This window comes from Calidris pugnax, unplaced genomic scaffold, assembly GCF_001431845.1.
Source record: "Calidris pugnax isolate Ruff unplaced genomic scaffold, ASM143184v1 scaffold44, whole genome shotgun sequence".
In the NCBI taxonomy this organism is placed as follows: Eukaryota; Metazoa; Chordata; class Aves; order Charadriiformes; family Scolopacidae; genus Calidris; species Calidris pugnax.
Genome location: NW_015094506.1, coordinates 28,599,448 through 28,617,978, shown reverse-complemented (window position 1 = coordinate 28,617,978; position 18,531 = coordinate 28,599,448). Strand labels below are relative to the sequence as shown.

The window sequence follows — 18,531 nt, the reverse complement described above, 5'->3', positions numbered from 1 at the left end:
CGTAGTATAATGTAGGCAGATGATATGCAAATATCACCAAGAATTTCTGTGAATGCAGCTCTATTCTCACCTGAAAGTGTCTTGCTGATATTCTGTCCATACTCTGATTAAATTGCAGACACTGAAAGGGGAATAAATAGCTACCTGGATAAACCACCCACAAACTAGCAAGCAAATGGCATTTTGAGATAAAAATATGCAGATTTATTTTTACCACAAAGGGGAAATAATCGAATTTGAACCTGAAGGGGTTCTAAGCACCCTCTGTCGATAAATTGCATGCCAGAAAAAATAGATCTGAATACCAAATGAAAGTGTACATTCCTGGTGCCTATTTTTATTTAAAATATGTATACATGTGCGTGTACATCTGGGGAGTTTCAGTTAACTGCTTGCACATCAGGGAATGCAAGGAAGATAAAATCCTGTGGTGTGAAGCCACAAGCCTGGACTGCTACTCTGCTGCTGACCTCCTGAGAGCCACAAGTGCATTTGAAACTGAAGTAGGTGTTCAGTGTCACAAGGGCACTGAATTCTTTTTAGAAAAATGATACTAAGCTGCTAGGCATTTTATAAAAGTATATAAAGAGTTAACTGAAAACAGGTATTAACAATAGCTGGCAATGGATTTTTCAGACTTTCTCAAGATTTGTCAAACTGTCCCCCAATCACACCAGAATGATGGTTCATGGTTCATGGTTCAATTTGAACACATATTCAAGTCTAATTATGTCAGATTCCGTTTAAATTATGTTTCAATTTATTGGATTAGTTGTAAAATTTTATTATTTACAAATCTGTGCACAGAAAAGAAAGTACTTTAGGATGTAAAATGTCTAAGAGATTTTTATGTATCTTTGTCAGTCTTTACAAGAATTCATTCTGCTACCACAGTGGTGATGGAAGTACTGAGCCAGGCTTGCACAACACAGAAACTTCTTGCACATGCTACAGAACTGCAGAGAAATATATTTACACAACAAAAGACACTTTTCCAGCTTCCTTACCCACAAAACAAGGGACAGTGGTAAAATACCAATAGGCCTTGTGAACATAGCAAGGGTAACAAAACAACAAAAAGCATTCAACATTTATGTAGAAGTACTGTTTTCCTCAGGGTCTCTGTCTACGAGATGAATGCTCCCCGTGATCACTGATTCCTCTTGAGCCGAGGTGTTTTCCAGCTGCTTATTTGTGCAATATGGAATGTGGCCACAAAAATACATGTAAATCCACGGGTTGGTGCAACTATTTAAATTGCCAAGGAGCATGATAATGGTGAATGCCGAACCTAGAATGAAATAGTTAAAGGAATAACAGAGTAAATAAAGCGATCGTACAAATAAGGAACATTTGCACAGTCTGCTGCTTTCTGGTGTACCTGCTCATATATTAGTTAATCTAGTAGTAGGAAATTGCCATTTATTCCATGCAGTCTGTTATTGTTGAAGGCATGAAGCACGCTGTATTGCATGCATTTCGGGGTTGAGTAGTTCTATGTAGCTCTTTTTTTATGTAGCTGCATTAAATTTAAAAGCAATCGCTAACCTGCTAGATAGATAGAGATAAATACATATATAGATATTGATATAAATATATCTACAGTAAGACTGAAATTTTCACTGACAGAAAGAATTCTTAAAACAAAGATCAGAAGCTTTTTTTGTCATCAGACAGAGCTCTTATCTTTTCTTTCTCCTTTGGTTTATATCTTTGAGTTTAGAATAGGTGAACTTTATAAAGTCACATACAGAGTCTGTCTTTCACAAAAAGGCAACAGGGAAAGTTTGACAAGATTAATCTTGTTTACAACATGGTATTCTTTGATATCTTTCTCGGGGTTGATTTTTTTGCTTTATAAGCAGCTGTTTCACAACTTTTATTTGTTTCATAGTGTACTACAGAGACTTCATCAATATGATTTCAATATTAAAAAATAAAATAAAATCAGATGTCTTATAACATCACTGTGCTATCCAGTAAATAAGAAATCTTTACTTTTTAAATTTGAATAGTTAATTATGCCTTTTTTCCTCAAGAACCCAAAATACTGCTCCTACAATATCTAAAACCTCTAAAAGTCTGAACCCTTGCCGGAGCAGATGATCTACTTTTTCCTGTGCTGTTTATTAACCTTCAAATCATTAATCACTCAAAACATACACACACACACAAAATACATTATATGATGTTTTGATCACAGAACACATGAAGTTTTCTGTACCTAATTAAATAAAGCAGATAAAATAAATCCGGCATTTTCTTTCAAATAATACTCAAATGATCGCATGTAACTTTTACACAATAGTAAAGTGCAAATATAAAGCAATACAGCTTTGTGCTAGCCTGCTATGAAGTTACAAATGAGGATGGAGAGTATCTTACCTTCAGTCACAACACTGGGGAACCACACAGACCACAGCTGTGCAATGAAGAAAGGTGACCAACAGAGAACATACGCAACAACTGTCACCACTGTCATTTTTACAGTCTTGATCATAGCCTTTGAAATACAGTTCACGCTGCTCGCTCGGGATGGCAGGACTTGCTTCTGATTTGTTACTTCGTATTCATTCTGTTTTTTCACATGTATATTTCTTTTGATTATTTTGCAAATCTTAACCTGGCACATGACAAGGATGGCTGAGGGAATGAAGAATATAACTACAAAAATCCAAGTCACATATGCCCTTGGGCCCCATGGCTGAATAAATTCAGCCCAACATTCAAAGATACCTGGAGATATTTCAGTCTTAGAAAAGATAAATACCTGTGGTAGGCTAAGAATCAGTGATATAGACCAGCTGGTGCAAATGGGGATGTTCCAGAGAGCTCTCTTCTTCTGGAAAGTGACCATAGGGTAGCAAACTGCTTGATATCTGTCCACTGTCATGACCACTATCATATAAGTAGAGGCAAACATGCCCAGCAATTGTAGATACTTGATAATTCTGCACAAGAAATCTGGCCCTATGAAAACGTCTGTAATATCCCATATGAGTTGAGGCAGCACTTGAAAAAAGGCTACCACTAAGTCAGCGATGCTGAGGTGAAGCATGAATACATACATCCTAGAGAGCTTCTTTCTTCTTCGCCACAGCACCAGTATGAGAATAAAATTGCCCACAGACGCTGTCAGAAATATGACCCCCAGCACAGCAATCTCTACTTGAGCTAATTGCTCATCTCTTTCTGGTCTTCCAACAGGATCTGACTGATTTGTCAAACCCGGGAATCTGTGAGGAGAAGGACTCTCGGTCTGATGTGTGTTATCCTGCATAGGAAATGAAAAATTCTTCATAGTGCACAGAAGCTACTCACAGTAGCTGCCACTTGCGACTCAGGTTGACAGCTGTGAAGTACTGGCTAGCAAACAAACCAGCCCGGGGCTTCAGGTTTCGGTCTATCTTCAAGCAAATCTCCTCCTGCTTGTGCGAACTAAAGCAGTGGGACCTGGATCTTGATAAAATTCTGTCTCTTGCTGGCGTGCAAAAAGGCTTTATATAGGCTCCCAGCAGAGCCTTATGTAACTGCAGAGCCCTCGGGTAGGCTGCAGGGACCGCAGCCAATGGCAGACCGAGCCACACAATTGGGGGAAATATATAAATAAAAGGCAAACTTCAGAGGCTCAACGTAATTCAATTACTCACTTTAGTCAAAGCCCGAACTTGTAAATAGCTGTGGCCAAAATCATGCTTAAATGATCTTACTCGGGAGAGTTCTTGCAAATATTTTTTTTACGCAAACCAGAAGTGCATGCTTCGGCTGAAGCCGGAGGAATGTTTACACGTAGATGGAAAGTTGGGCCCCTGAGCCCAGGAGCATCATAACTGCAATTCTCTAGGCTCCTGGGGCATGACCACATCCTAAATGCAGCATAGACAAAGAAATGCATTTTTTCCATAGCTTTTTATTTTCCCTTCTCTTTTCTGAAGTCACCTGATTCTGGAAAAAAAAAGGAAAGAAAAAAAAAATAATTTAACTGCCCTAAAAATAATCTTTTTATTGCAGGAACGGGGTCAAGACTTAGAGGTTTTTTCTCAGCAAAATGAAAAATAACACATGTGAAATAAATTACTTCTAATGGGACTGTGAGTCTACTGAGAATTTAATAGAAAAATAAGTGAAAATTCAGTGGGAAATCCAACTGAGGAAAAGGTCTCTACAATGAAACAGTTTCCAAGGGTCGCTATTCTACTATAGTCCTAAAGGCTAGGAGGTCATTTTTCAGTACCTAATCCTTTTTGTTTTCATTGAGTAAGCTGTATCATGACCACAAGAACTTAATTGTTCTTCAGTCTTCCAGTTTGACTTTGCATATTGTTACTGGCAGATAAGAAGACCAATTTTGATTTAATCTTATTTTTTCTCCCTCAGTCTGCCCTCTTAATCACAAAAGATAAAATGAGTTAATTTAATATGAAAGATAACGTATATTTGTATGCAAGCTTGTCTGAAGCTAGAGCACTCATATCCTTTTGGTTACAGTTGGGAGACTGGTAATTTGAAGTCTTTCTGAAGAGGAAACCGATAAGGTTAAAAGTATGACTGTGCCGCATGTATAGTGCATAACACTGCACCTACATTGATTAATCTCTGTGATCATGACTGTGTTATAAAATCAGCCGAGGAGCCTCACAAACAGACTGCTGTCCCTCTGGCACTAAAAGTTTTCATGTATCAACAGACAAAGGATGGGCAAAATTCATAAGCAGGATACTGAGAGAGACTACAATGGTTTATGAAAACAGCATGATCTCCTCTCTCTCTCTCTTTTCCCCTTCCATCCCAGCACAGGACTGATGTTAATATCTCAAACAAGGGTAACACTATGAGAACAGGTGACAGAGAAGCTCAACACCCTCGGGATGCTTTGCCACCAACAGCGGCTATACGTACCCATGATCCAGATTTGGCTGAACACTGCTGCAGCTGCCTGACCCTACAACAGCTTTTCTCTATGACCGTGTTGCAAAGAGTCATAACAACTTAATCTAATATACCTGATAATTTTTTCCTAAATTGAAGCCTGTTTGTAGGAAACTTGGATTCCTGAGGTTGTTTCATTTTAGTTTTTCCCCCAGTTTGGTATTTATCCTGAAACAGCACTGCAAGACTGTAGGGAACAAATGGTTTTGCCTATACCCTCACCCTCCCTTCACCCATCACCTTCCAGAAGAATAACTGAATTGGCCACAGACCATGAATCCCTGGCAATTCTGCTGATGGCAGACACTGCGCTGCAGAGCAGGCTGGCTGATCTCCAGTTCTGCCTCAGATGGAGATGTGTGTGCTCCAAAGCTTCAAGCGTGTGCTCCAAAATAATTTCCTTTGCCCACCCTCACTCCATGAGTTAACAAAAAGCCAGGTGGAATCTTTATTCTTCTTGCAGGATGCCGGGTAGCTATCTACATTTAGGCAGAGCTAGGACTAAGAGGGTTGAAAGAGGAATATGCTCAACAGAAAACTGAGCCCAGGGTCAGACATGAAAGGTAAATTCACATTTCATGATCTGAAAGATGATCATGGCATTATACGTAAAAAGACCAGAATATGCAACACAAATCACTTTTGGGATACTATTAGAAGACTAACCAGAATATAGTGCCAGAAGCATACATTTATATGATTTTCACAATGCATAATGTATGGGTAGACACACCTTTTGGGCCTGTTTTAGCGCCTACACCTAGAGTAGCTAAACAAGCTCCCTGGGAACAGGCAACTCTTCCCAGGCGTACAGGCCTACACAGCACACGCTGTCTGGGCAGCAGACATGCTATAATAGGTGTCAGACCCAGCATGAGGACATAGGGTAAAGGGCAAGCAGGCTGTGCAAGAAGTAGCCTTTGCCATGTTTATAAAAAGGGAGGTGGCCCTCCTTGTACAAGTTGTCCTCGTGATGTAAGACTCTACTCCATCTTGCATATAATCACTTCAATATATGTTAATGATTTCGTAACTTTACAATTGTACCCTTTCCATCTTTCTCATCCACGCTAGCAGACATTCAGAATAATGTTATATTGAAATTGAATCCACTCTGGGATTATAATTCACTGAGAAAAGAAAAACAGGATAACAGATGAAAATGTTTAAGAAGTCTTAGCTGTTCTTTTACTCTAATATTATCCTTCTCCTGCTGCCCAGCTTTGCTTCATTCCAAACCATATCTGTCCAAGTTAAATTCTTTTTCTAAATTGTTTACTTTCAGTAGTGTGGAAAGCCACATCTTAATTAACTTCTGCTGAATTTCTCAATGTCAGCTGTCATCTAATGTTTGTTGATTAGCTAGTAGGGAGGGATATAGCTCATGGAGTAAGACTTAAGTTTAGGTGTCTGGTTAGAATTACAGAAGCACACAGCTGCTCAAAGCAGGGACAGCACTGAATTCAGGCCAGTTTACTTAGGGTTCGTCCCTAAGTAGAGACCCCACAACCTCCCTGGGTAACCAGTTACAAATTCACAATTATTTTAATTGTGGAAAAGCTTCCTTATGTGCCACCAGACCCTCCCCTGATTCTGACCACCATCTCATGTTCTTCTGCTGTGACCTCATTAAGAGCCTGGCATGGACTTCTTGTCAGCCTCCCCGTAGGTACCAGAGGGCACTGTTAGCCCCCTTGAAGCTGTCTCTCCTCCAGGTTGAAGAAGGTATACTGAGAGCCTTGCAGAAGATGTTGTACTCGAGGAGTTAGTGACCCTGAACAGGACATGGCTGCTCTACTGGGCCTTGTACTTAAAGACTGTGCCCTGTGCTAGTGAATACTATGACAGAGATGACATCCCAGCCTGTCAGGAGAAGATACATGAGTATGCTGCACAAAATAAAAGGCTCCATGGCATGGGATGGAGGAGGAACCCCTCCACAGACAGCACCTGTGCAGCTTGCTGGTGTCTGTCCAATGCTGCACAAAAGTGGGGTTCCCAGCATCAGAAGGGACCTAAGATTTCCTTGCTATCTATATTCCTGGTTTTACCAAGTCTTTCAAAAACAGCTATTTTACCTCATCCTTTATTGTTGCACCCCGCTGGTGCAGAGCACAAGGCCAATTCACTCAGCCTCTCCCAACAGGTAACATCTTCCTGTCTTCTGATGATCCTCGTGGCCCTATGCTGAGCTCTTTCAAGCTCATCACACCTTTCCTGCGCAGGGGCTCCACAGCCAGAGGCAGCATTACAGATGTGGTAAAACGAGTGCTGAGTAGAGGGGAATAGGCACTTCCCTCAGCCTATGGCTTACGTGTGAGCTGTGTGTGTCAACTCCCACCACATCCAAAGGGAATCAAGGCTTCATTTCAGCACCTAAATGTAGGTACAAAGTACTGTTTGAGTTGCCCTAGAGTATCTGAGATGGCCCAAGGCTCATTTAGTATAGGCTTTACCCTATCGATTGTGGAACAATTTAACTTTATCAACTCTTTCCATGGAGTTTACTAAGTGTATTATTTTTAAAATATTATATCGGAAGATGAGATATTGCCTACTTTGTTATTATTGTTGTAATTTGCAAAATTCCAACATTATGCAATTAACAATTCCCTCATCCATTCTCTGGCATTTGATACTCCAAATCTGTGGTACTGTCAAGTAATCCATCTGAATTTACTGAGCCTACATGAGATGTAAATCAAGTAAGCATTTTTTCTGTACTTGTAGTTGGGTAATCATTTCAAGTCACTTTATTGTTCAAGGAAATATTTTCAAAGATAGGATTTAGGCAAATCTCAGAAACAATTTCTCCTGTGGAAACAATTCTGACTATACTAGCCTGAGTACCTTAATTGTAGCATCACTGAATCGTAGAAATATTGGTTGGAAGAGAGTATGTTAATCATAGAATCACTGAATCATCAAAATGTTGGTTGGAGGGGACACCTTGAGGTCTTCCTCCAGAGCTTAACTGCCTGTTGAAATGAGACTATCGACACCACTAGGTCAGGTCAGACATAGCTTTGTCCAGCCGGGTCTTGAAATCATGCAAGTATGGAAATTCCACCTCTCTGGGCAGCCGACTCCAGTGCTCTTTGTGAAGAATTACTTCCTGAGGAGCCTTCAGAACCTCTCACAGTGGCTGCTGTCTCCTATTAGATCACTTGCCACCACTGAGAATAATTGGTTCCATCAATTCCATAGATGTCCTTAAAGTACTTATAGGCTGGTATTAGATTACTCGTTAATCAAATCTTTGCCCAACTGAACAATCCTTGTCTTCCAAAAACTGCATGAATTGCAGTGTATTGTAGATGCTTTTTGCCAAGCCAGGCAAGGAATACATGCTGAAGCAGAAATATGTGCATTTTAGTGTTAAAAGCCCCCCCCACTTCTAAAAAAACAGAAACCATTTCATCTTATGACAGACATTACTTATTAAATACAACTTGCAAAGATAATAGGTTTGCACTCCTTTACTTTGGAATGCATAAACAAGTTCTAAAAAGTTCCTATTTAAGAAAAGATCAAGTGGAAAATACTGCTGCCTGCTTTTGATTTAAGAAACCCAGGTCTGCCTCTTTTCTCTGTCAAATTTTGGAGATCTGAAGAGCTAGTAGACTATTGCCACTGTGCTTGTCAAGTCACAAAAAACAATTAATTAAGAAAAATAAATTTTCACGTGGTCGGCTACGTCTTTAGAGGATTTTAGAGAAATCAAAAATTATTTCCTTAATGCTGACATGATTTTATTTCTTTTCAAACATTAGAATGTAAAAACAAGCTACCATAGACCTTATAGGATGGAAAGGACTTGAGTGTGCAGTAAATGTTTCAGATATCAAGAAGATGGTAGAAACATTTACTTCTTAATATGTTTTTATATAAAACATTTAGTTAGATTTAAAAAGTTAACATAGTATTGCATTGAAATTGCCCTACCAATACAGAACAGATTTGAGAAGATGTATTAAGTAATGTAAATACATACCAGTACCATGAAATGTAAGGAGAACTCCTTTCGGAAGCACTATAATGGGTAGCATATGGATTCTTTCATATAGGAGATGTGAAAGCTACACACGAGTGCTGTTGAAGGATTTAGCCTGTAGCACAGATGCATTTACAGCAAGGTAGATTCATATTTTCCAGTATTAAAATAGTGCTTATTTCCAAAATGTGGTGGACAAACTACTTCATTGTAAGTCATCTTGACTTGACTAAAATTATGTACACTTTTTTGCTGCTGTACTAGTACAACTTCCTAGAGTTCTGGTTTCTTAAAAAAAAAAAATAAACAAAAATCTCACTGCTAATTCAAGAGTTATGTTAACATACAAGGTTCTTTGGACCTGACTTAATGATTCACTCCAACCCTCCATAGTTAGAAAGTTACTAGAGAGGGTCTATGGAACTAAATCACCCTCAAATGCAACAGCTAAAGCCAACGTGCTAAGAAAAGACAGGGAAAAATGTATTGCAGACAGTATTGCAGAAAGCATACATGCAATCATGCAATGTAGACAGCTACTAATGCTGTTGTCACAACACAAAACACAAAATGATGAATAGAATCAATAACGCCATTCCTTAGAAAGAGTTAAGCTTCACTTTGGACAAAAACCCTTTTGGGCAGGAAGGAGAGGTTTTAGGGAAGCCAAAAGACTCTTAGAAAATGTCAGGACAACCCAAAATCTCATCAATTTCCAGTCCAGATGCACTACAAACTACCCTTAATTTTTCATATTAACATTACAAAGAACACGGGACAACATTCTGTCCTGCTAATCCTGTCTATATACAAAAAAATGGAATTTAAACCCTTCAAAGCAGATCTAGCTCTTAGTTGTGCGTACGCCTATGATTTGGGTGTGTATCTGTTAACTGTGTATCTAAAGAAAGGGCAAGTTACTTTAGTAAGATTAAAAGCTACATAACAACAAATCCAGCTTTGTACCCTTAAAATGTAGGACTGCAACACATCAAACTACTATAATTACTGTTAGGCAATATTTTGGAACAAGACCCTCCTAAATTAAGTGCATCCTTCAGCAGGAATTAGCCACAGGCATTAAAGCCAGGGAAAAAACAGCGGGTATGGGCCCCCTGTGACTCGTAACTAGGCATGTCATAGGTACTCATCATAAAACAGTACCACTAACTACGTACATTACTACGTGCCTCTTTCTAATCCCTAAGGAGATTATGTCTGAAAGAGTAACTTTTTAACCTGCTTCAGTAAAAGCTTTATTATTCACCAGTGCTGACCTCATCCTTTGGGCATGTTTCTGATTTCAGAGACATTACTGAGAGTCCCACTCAGCCCTAAGCCTGGAACTGGTCTGCTTAATTCATGTACCTGAATTATGGTGGCAGAATTATCTTCCATAGCTTGTAAATCATTCTCTAAATAACATATTTTTTTCCCATCGTGGCAGTAAAATTTCGTGCACCTTTAATACATAGTGTTTACCCGAACAATACTGAGCTTTTACTGGTACTTCTACAACTTTCATATGGCTACCTTAAGTTGAGATAGAAATAAATCATTATAAATCAGGTACGCAGGTTTCTGCCAAAAAAGAATCTTTTTCATTTGCAGCAGTCCAGACAGTCTGGATTCTCTATTAGGACACTAAATGGCCTGCCAGCTCACCTGCCACCAGGGCCGTGGAAAACAACTGATGGATAAAGAACCTCACTGAGGCTGGTCAGAGCAAACAAAAATGGAGAAATAATGTATAACTTCAGGAGAAGGAACTATGATGGACCAGTTTTGAAGAATGACAAAGTACTTTTTCCACAGGTGAGAAGTTATAAACAGAGTTTTTTAATAAAGGGAAAAAAACTGGAACACAGTAAAATACCTCAAGGTCTGGTGCAAAGGTCACACATATTTCAATGGTTTAATTAAAAGATAAGGTAAATAGCAATTACTCAGTTTCTCTGATGATACTGAATAAGCAATTGCAAACAATGAGGACAGTGAATTAATTCCAGTGGACCTAAAGAGACCGTACGTTTTGACCTCCTTCCATTCATGCCAAGAACTTTGGCACTTGCACAATCAAACTCTCAACCAGATGCTGCAATAACAAATGCACATCTATCAGTTCTTGAGTGCTGAATGACAACAGAATGACTGTTAAAATAATCACAGGGGGCTGAAAAGGAATTGTAATATGACCTCTAGCATGAGTCTTAATTTCAAATTCTAAGTAATCAACTGCATTATTTATTATTACTATATAATAATTTGACTAGTACACTCTTGATTTTAGCAGCTAGACTTCTAGAATGCACAGAAGTGCTGGTCAGGGCGAGAGCCCATTGTCTATGAGCTGTGGAGGCACAGGAAATCAAGACAAGCTGTGTAAAGGACTTCAGGTACCAATTCCCTGAGGAGAATACAGAACCCTGATATAGGGATCCAGGCACGTTTACGTTGCACGGGAAGCAAGACACTGTTTGGATTTAGCAAAGCAGGAAAATGAACAGAGGGCGGCGTAGCTAAATGCCAGATCCAGTTTCTAATCTAGAGTCTTAACTCAGAAAGAGAGACGGGTACCTTGAGCCATTCAAAATGCAGAGCCCGTAACTCTAAAGAACCTTACAACCATTCTTTCAAGGAACAGGCTGGGACCCGCCCAGTTCTTTCAAAAGGGGTGAGAAAATGGAAATCCCAGTCACGGAAAGGAGGAGCAGCAAGAATAGCAGGGAAGAGGAACAGGGAGGTGGTCATTGACAATATCTAGTATAACACTATTCTGAATAGAATATTTGCCCAGGTGATGAAAGAAAACAGGTTCAGTGCTATTTTCAGCCTGAGAAGGTTTAAATACACATTTGTGATTCCCTAAGATGATTTCCTGTTTGCCTATTTATTGGCAAGGCAGATGGAAAATGCTTTCTCTTGTTGAAACAAGGTGACCATGCAGAAAAGAACTGAAGATTTATGGGACCAAGAAGAAACCCTGGAAAAAGGACACTATGTTGTATCCTTGTGACTAAAGCACTCCCATGGGATGGGGAATGCCACAGTCTGGTGTTTGGTCCTCTATATGTATTTTATACCAAAAGCTATTGCATAATGAGAATAATCTGAGGAACCAACACCAGAAGCCATGGCCATCCTTGTAGATTACTTCCTAACCACGTGGCAGAAAACTCATATTTACTTCTGCACTTATCCTTCTGTTCCCGTACACTTACTTTTCTCATTTGGAACAACCCCAACAGGAAAGACACCATGGGACAATTTGGGTCTTTCTGATTACAGATCCTAACTCTGCTGGCACTGCCCAGTGTGGCACTGAAGATAGCCAGGCTGGCTCAGAGCCTCTGCGAGCCACAGTAACAGCACAGAGAGGGAAAGATCAGGTGAGATTAAAGCCAACCTGTTACTATTCTACCACTGTATATGCACATCATGGTTTAATAGCAATGAAGTCTGTGCACTACACATCTATACACAATAGGAAACATAAAGCAGGTTTTTGTACAGCAATGACAAACTGTCTTGTTAATTAACACCTTGTGCACGCACAGAGACCAGCTGCCCTGTCCACAGTGCAGAAAGTGGCTCACATCCTGCAAGCAATCACATCTGTGTGGTGCTACAGCTGGATGAACCAAGATTTTAATGGGTGATTTAGTGTGGATGCACTCTTGGGGATTCTGACCCTCCCGCTAGGCTTCTTCTGGAAGATGTATCTGGGAGAGGAATGAGGTAACAACCCAAAATACTCACCAGCTGCTAGGTGAACTGACTACATAACATTTAGTACAACAATTTGTAATATTCTATGAAAACTAGTTGCCTCCTTAGGAAATATGTTATTTCCGTATTATTTTCTAAGATTCAATGACAATAAGGACCAGAGTCCTTACTAGTTACTTTAGGTAACTGATGTAAGGCAGATACGAAGCAGTTGCAATGTATCACCAGCGAGGCCACTTTTCTCTGGAAGTTTCTCTTCTATTTGAGTTGTTTAAGCCTTTCCAAGTCTTAAAGAGCTTTAGTTCTTCTTTGACAAGAGCAAAATATTGAAGGGAAGTAACGGAGATAAAAAAGTAATGCGAAAATAATGTAGAAACGTTCCACTTGATTATTTGCAGTATTTGTGCCAAAAACTGCAGCCAAATGAAAGGCTGCAGAAAGTATCCATGCTATCATAAGCATGATATTTTGTGTCTGTGTCCAATAGTCTTCATTCTTCTTATTTTGAGAACTTTCAGTGAATGTTCATTCAAGTTGCAAATTAATTTTTCAATATTCTATCTCTGAAAACAAGGAAATGTTTTCCCATTTTCGTCTGCCATCTAGTGTTAAGAGGCAGAATACCTGGGTTCTGCATCTGCCAAGCTTAAAGTACTTGGGAGCACTACACAGCTTCTGCCTATGGCATACTATGTTGATGAAAATAGAAACCAGCATTTTCCCTAAGGCTTAATTGACGCTGTTAGATTAAAGCAATTATCTCAGATACCATTATTGGGAGAATACTACGCTACCAATGTATGCTAATTTGTCACAGTGCTTTGAAATACTTGGGTTTTTCTAATTTGTTTAAGGCTCCTAGATGACAGTGCAGGATACCATCCATAATCAATCTGGCAAGTAAAAATAAAAACTCTACTTGTATATACTCAAATGCTATTCCTATAATACCTTTGTATCAAATGTACAGAGTAAGTATATGCAAAACTAATTTCTCAGAATTAATGTCTCACCCCTGGAAGTTGCTCTATTTGGGTTTAACTCATCAGAGCTGAAGTCACTAAACTCTGCAAATGGAATAGCAATAAAGAGTAAGGCTTAATTTTTTAAGGAATTCCAGAATTAATTAATTTCAGTATATTTGCACCACCATTCATAGTGAAGGACGGTGTAAGAAAATAGAAAACTTTCATATTTCACAGATCAAGAAAGAGGATCCTAGAAAGACAAATTTTGGAACAATTATGTCTGGTAAATATCCAATTTTTATCAAACTGCCTCATAATGCATTATGACTTTCTCTCCAAGTAGCAGTCCAAGACAAACATAAAAATATGAATGTTAATTAATGGCATTTAAAAGTATAGCATGCATATAAATGAACAGTTAACTCACTTGTGGTGTGGGCATTACAATACTTTGGATATAACATGACAAAAAGCACATACACCAAAGAACTCTCTTTCATTAAAGTAGGAAGATTTGCCACAATTTTTGATTTGTAACTTGATTTACAAAAACATGTATGAATAAGTACACTGAGCAAACATTGGGAAAGCCTTTGATTTTTATTAAATTAAGATACAGGGATAGCGCTCATTAAAATCAAACTACTTTCAGTGTTGTCCTAGACTGTAAACTATCACATTTAAAGAGACCACTATGACAGTCCCTGGGTGCTGTGTATGCAACCTAATAGATATCAGCAAAAATCCCATCAATCATCACAACAAATTCTCGCTTGAGACTTCCCATGGAAAGTATTGAAATGAAAGTATTTTTAAAATGTTAATGTACATCCTATTAAAATTAAAATATATCTCAAAATGTGATAAATGGGATCATTCCCATACTATGTGAAAACAACTGTAATTGGGGTCAGCCACCCTCTGAATACTGCAGGTGAATTAATTTCTCTTATCTAAAAAGTAGGTGTTTATTCAAATGAAATGAATCAGCTCACCTTTGACTATTAAGAGAGCCTACAAAACTAGCCTAGCTGAAGTGCCTATCTTTAAAAAAAATAAATTTGAGATAATTTCTTTTTAATGTCATGACCACAACAAAGAGAAGGCTAAATTGGCAAAATATTTGAGAAAGGGTGGATGCAGAATCTGTGCCTAGGAATACATAAATTTATCTTTTACTGTCCAGTGTTTTCTAGTTCTTTCAGAGAGTTGCGTGGTTGTTTTAAGCTGATGAATCATGGGCCTCTGAATGTGTCAGATCAGACAGGTCTGTTCTTCCTCGGGGAGAGCAATGCGGTAAGAACGCGTGGGTTTGCGATTAGACCTGAAATGTGAAATTCTTGAATCTTTTCCTTAGCAATGGTATGAATTGACATACCCTTGTACATATCGCAGTGGTGAGATGAAGGCCTGAGCAGGGACAGAAGAGAATTTTACAATGAGATTATGGGAGAAAGTGTGACTGTTTAGGAAGAAGATACGTGCAGTGAAAATGGAACATCTGCCACCTACCTAAAATACCCTGTTGGCCAGTCAAAGAGAGGCAGGATGTTTCCTGGCACCGTGAAGCTTAACGTGGCCAACTTCCTTCCTACTGAAGTTGTAGGTCTTGTTTTGCCTAATCCTTCACTGTGGTAAGAATGCAAGTTACCCTGCTTAAAAGCCAGCTCAGACTGTGGCTTCAGATGGGCTGCTGCTCCTTAAGTCATCTGATGAGATCCAATTCAGTTCACCACACTGGCAAGCAGACAAGAGTCCTGGGGCTTGCACAAGGGCAGACTCAGCTGGGGGAAGCTGCTTAAGCTAACACTGCTTCCAGAGTCTAAAACGTATCAGTTCTGTGCTGCTCTCGTAACAGTAAGTGGCCTTTACCTAAAGAAACATCAAACAACGGGCAGCAAAACCTCCCTCCTGAGCTGCATCTGGAACTTGGGGCAGATGCTTTCAGACTGTTTCAGCTATTACATTTTAAAATTAAATTGAATTAAAATAAAAAACTTAGCCATATATAATGAAAAACTCACAATAAATTAAAGAATAGCACACGTCTTAAAAAGATTTGTCTGAAGTAAACCATCATTAGATAACACAGCCAGATGAGTAGTCATCTACAGACAAGGTGGAGCAGACCGTGCCTGCAGAACAGGTCACTAATCCAGAAGGCAGCAACTTGGAAAGCTTTTAGGAGGGAACAGATGAGCACCTGGGTGTGAACCACCACTGTTCTGTGCCAGAAGGATCCTAGGTAATAAATATATGGTTCACAAGCTATTTGTGGCCACTGAGTACTTCACTGAGGAAGCGATGCTGGAATGCTGCCTTCAAGTCTTGCCTTGATACTCTTTAAAGAGTGCAAAAACTTGATTGTGTTGGGTTTACACGGCAAGGTTTTAGTAGCAGGGGAGCTGCACGGTGGCTTCTGTGAAAAGACATCAGAAGCGGGCCCCATATTGTACAAAGCCAACAGCAGCCGGCTCCAAGATGGTCCTGCTGTTGGCCAAATCTGAGCCCATCAGTGACACTGGTAGCACCCCTGTGATAACCTATCTATCTAAGAAAGGGTAAAAACTGCTGCACAACAGCAGCTGGGAAGGAAGAGTGAGAATCTGTGAAAGGAACTGCACTGCAGACACCCAGGTCAGTGAAGGATGGGGAGGAAGTGCTCCAGGAGCCTAACAGAGAATCCCCTGCAGCCCGTGGTGAAGACCATGGTGAGGCAGGCTGTACCCCTGCAGCCCATGGAGGACACCACACCAGAGCGGGTGGGTGCCTAAAGGAGGCTGTGACCCTGTGGAGAGCCTGTGCTAGGGCAGGCTCCTGGCAGAACCTGTGGACCAAGGAGCCCATGCTGGAGCAGGTTTGCTGACGGGACTTGTGACCCCATGGGGGACTCACACTGGAGCAGTCTGTTCCTGAAGGCTGCAACCCGTGGAAGGGACCCATGCTAGAGCAGTTCTTGAAGAACTGCAGCCCGTGAGAAGGACATTGGCAGTGTTTATAGAGGACTGCCTCCTGTGGGAAGGACCCCACGATGGAGCAGGGGAAGAGTGCAAGAAGGAAGGAACAGCAGAGACAACACGTGATGAACTGACCACAAACCTCATTGCCTGTCCCCCTGAGGCGCTCAGGGGCAGGAGGTGGAGAAAACCAGGAGGGAAGTTGAGCCCAGAAAGAAGGAAGGGGTAGGGGAAAGGTGTTTTAAGATTTTGGGGTTTTGTTTGTTTTTTTTTTCCTCATTACCCTACTCTAATTTGATTGGTAATAAATTATTTCCCCAAGCGGAGTCTGTTCTTTGTCCATGATGGTACTTGGTAAGTGATCTCCTGGTCCTTATCTTGACTTATGATCTCTCCATCGTATTTCCCCTGTCCTGTGGGTGGAGGGGGAGTGACAGAGAAGCTCCATGGGCACCTGGCGACCAGCCAAGGTCAACCCACCACATTGACAGAGAGTGAAAAAAGAACCACAAATTATTCAATTAATATTCATAAAATATTCAAGAGCTGGAGAATGTCTTGCATTGGGAGATGTAGAAAGTTCAATCTATTCAATTTATAAAAAATACGTGATAATAATGCAATGGATATTAATTTTCCTTTGGGGAAGAAAATAGCAGGTAAGAGAATTAATTTTACTTTTTAATTTGTGAGAAAGAACAGAGGCAGATGACTGGAGTCTGAAAACACAAACAAAACATTATCTTCCAAACATTCAAGGCAAGGCGTTCTGGTGTCCACTAAGGCACGCGGCGCAGTCACCATCCTTCGCAATCACCCTAAGTTTTGGCAATTTAATGAAAATTGTCTTTCAGAGAGGCCACATGGGCAGGAAGCTTACAGGCCTGCTGCTGCTTCTGCTCTTAAGTCTGGCTGGGGAGTACCAAGGTCTGTGTCCTTGTGGCCAAGGTGGCCAATGATCTCCTGGGGTGCACTATAAAGTGGCCAGCAGGTTGAGGGAGGTCCTGCTGGGCTCCCCAGTTCAAGAGAAAGAACTACTGGAAAGAGTCCAGGGGAGGACTACAAAGATGATAAAACAATGGAGCACCTCTCTTATGAGGACAGGCTGAGAGACCTGGGTCTGTTTAGCCTGGAGAAGACTGAGAGAGGATCTATCACTACTTCTAAATATCTAAAGGGAGAGTGTCATGAGGAGGTGACAGACTCCTTTCAGTAGAGCCTGGCAACAGGACAACAGGCAACGGGCACAAACTGGAACACAGGAAATTCCATCTCAACACGAGGGAAAACTTCTTTATTTTGAGGGTGGTAGAGCACTGGCACAGGCTGCCCAGAGAGGTTGTGGCATCTCCTCTGGAGATATTCAAATCACACCTCAATTCATTCCTGTCCAACCTGCTCTAGGAGGACCTGCTTTGGCAGGGGGGTTGGACTAGATGATCTCCAGAGGTCCCTTCCAGCCCCTGCCATTCTGTGATTCTGCGACGGTGCCACTCAAACCTGTCAAACCTACGAAAAACAGTATTTGTGATCTTCCTCTGAGTATTAAGCAGGAAATAGAATCATAGAATCGTTTTGGTTGGCAGAGACCTTTAAGATCATCGAGTCCAAGCATTAACCTAGTGCTGCCAAGCCCATCACTAAACTGTGTCAGCACCACACCTACAGGTCTTCCCAATTCCTCCAGGGATGGCGACTCAACCACTTCCCTGGGCAGCCTGTCCCAGTGCTCGACAACCGTTTCGGTGAAGCCATTTTCCCCTCACAAACGCGGGGGAACAGGCCCGCGGCGCCACGCACCGACCGGCCGCGGGGTAACTAGGCCGGGTAGGTGCCCCGCTCCTCCTCCTCCTCCTCCTCACCGCCGGGGGGAGGCGGCACCAAGGGCCGGGCGGCGGCAGCACCCTGCAGGCCCCGCTCCGCCCTCGCCCACCGGCCACCCCAGCCCCGCTCC

The 18,531-nt window shown here is 40.9% G+C and overlaps 1 protein-coding gene across 1 annotated transcript; it reads right to left on the bottom strand.

Annotated features, from left to right (window-relative positions):
* Positions 1–309: 309 nt before the first annotated feature.
* LOC106901104 (arg8-vasotocin receptor-like) lies at positions 310–3,454 on the bottom strand. Its single transcript, XM_014963462.1, has 2 exons — positions 2,386–3,454; positions 310–1,291 (listed from the first exon to the last, which is right to left on the bottom strand). The coding sequence occupies exons 1-2, from the start codon at positions 3,299–3,301 to the stop codon at positions 1,092–1,094; spliced, it is 1,116 nt and encodes a 371-aa protein (XP_014818948.1). The 5' UTR covers positions 3,302–3,454; the 3' UTR covers positions 310–1,091.
* Positions 3,455–18,531: the final 15,077 nt, after the last annotated feature.

Coding starts and splice junctions, on each gene's coding strand:
- LOC106901104 (XM_014963462.1), bottom strand. CDS start 3,301: ATGAAGAATTTTTCATTTCCTATGCAGGATAACACACATCAGACCGAG. Junction 1,292..2,385: donor CCCCAGTGTTGTGACTGAAG/GTAAGATACTCT, acceptor ATTTCATTCTAG/GTTCGGCATTCACCATTATC.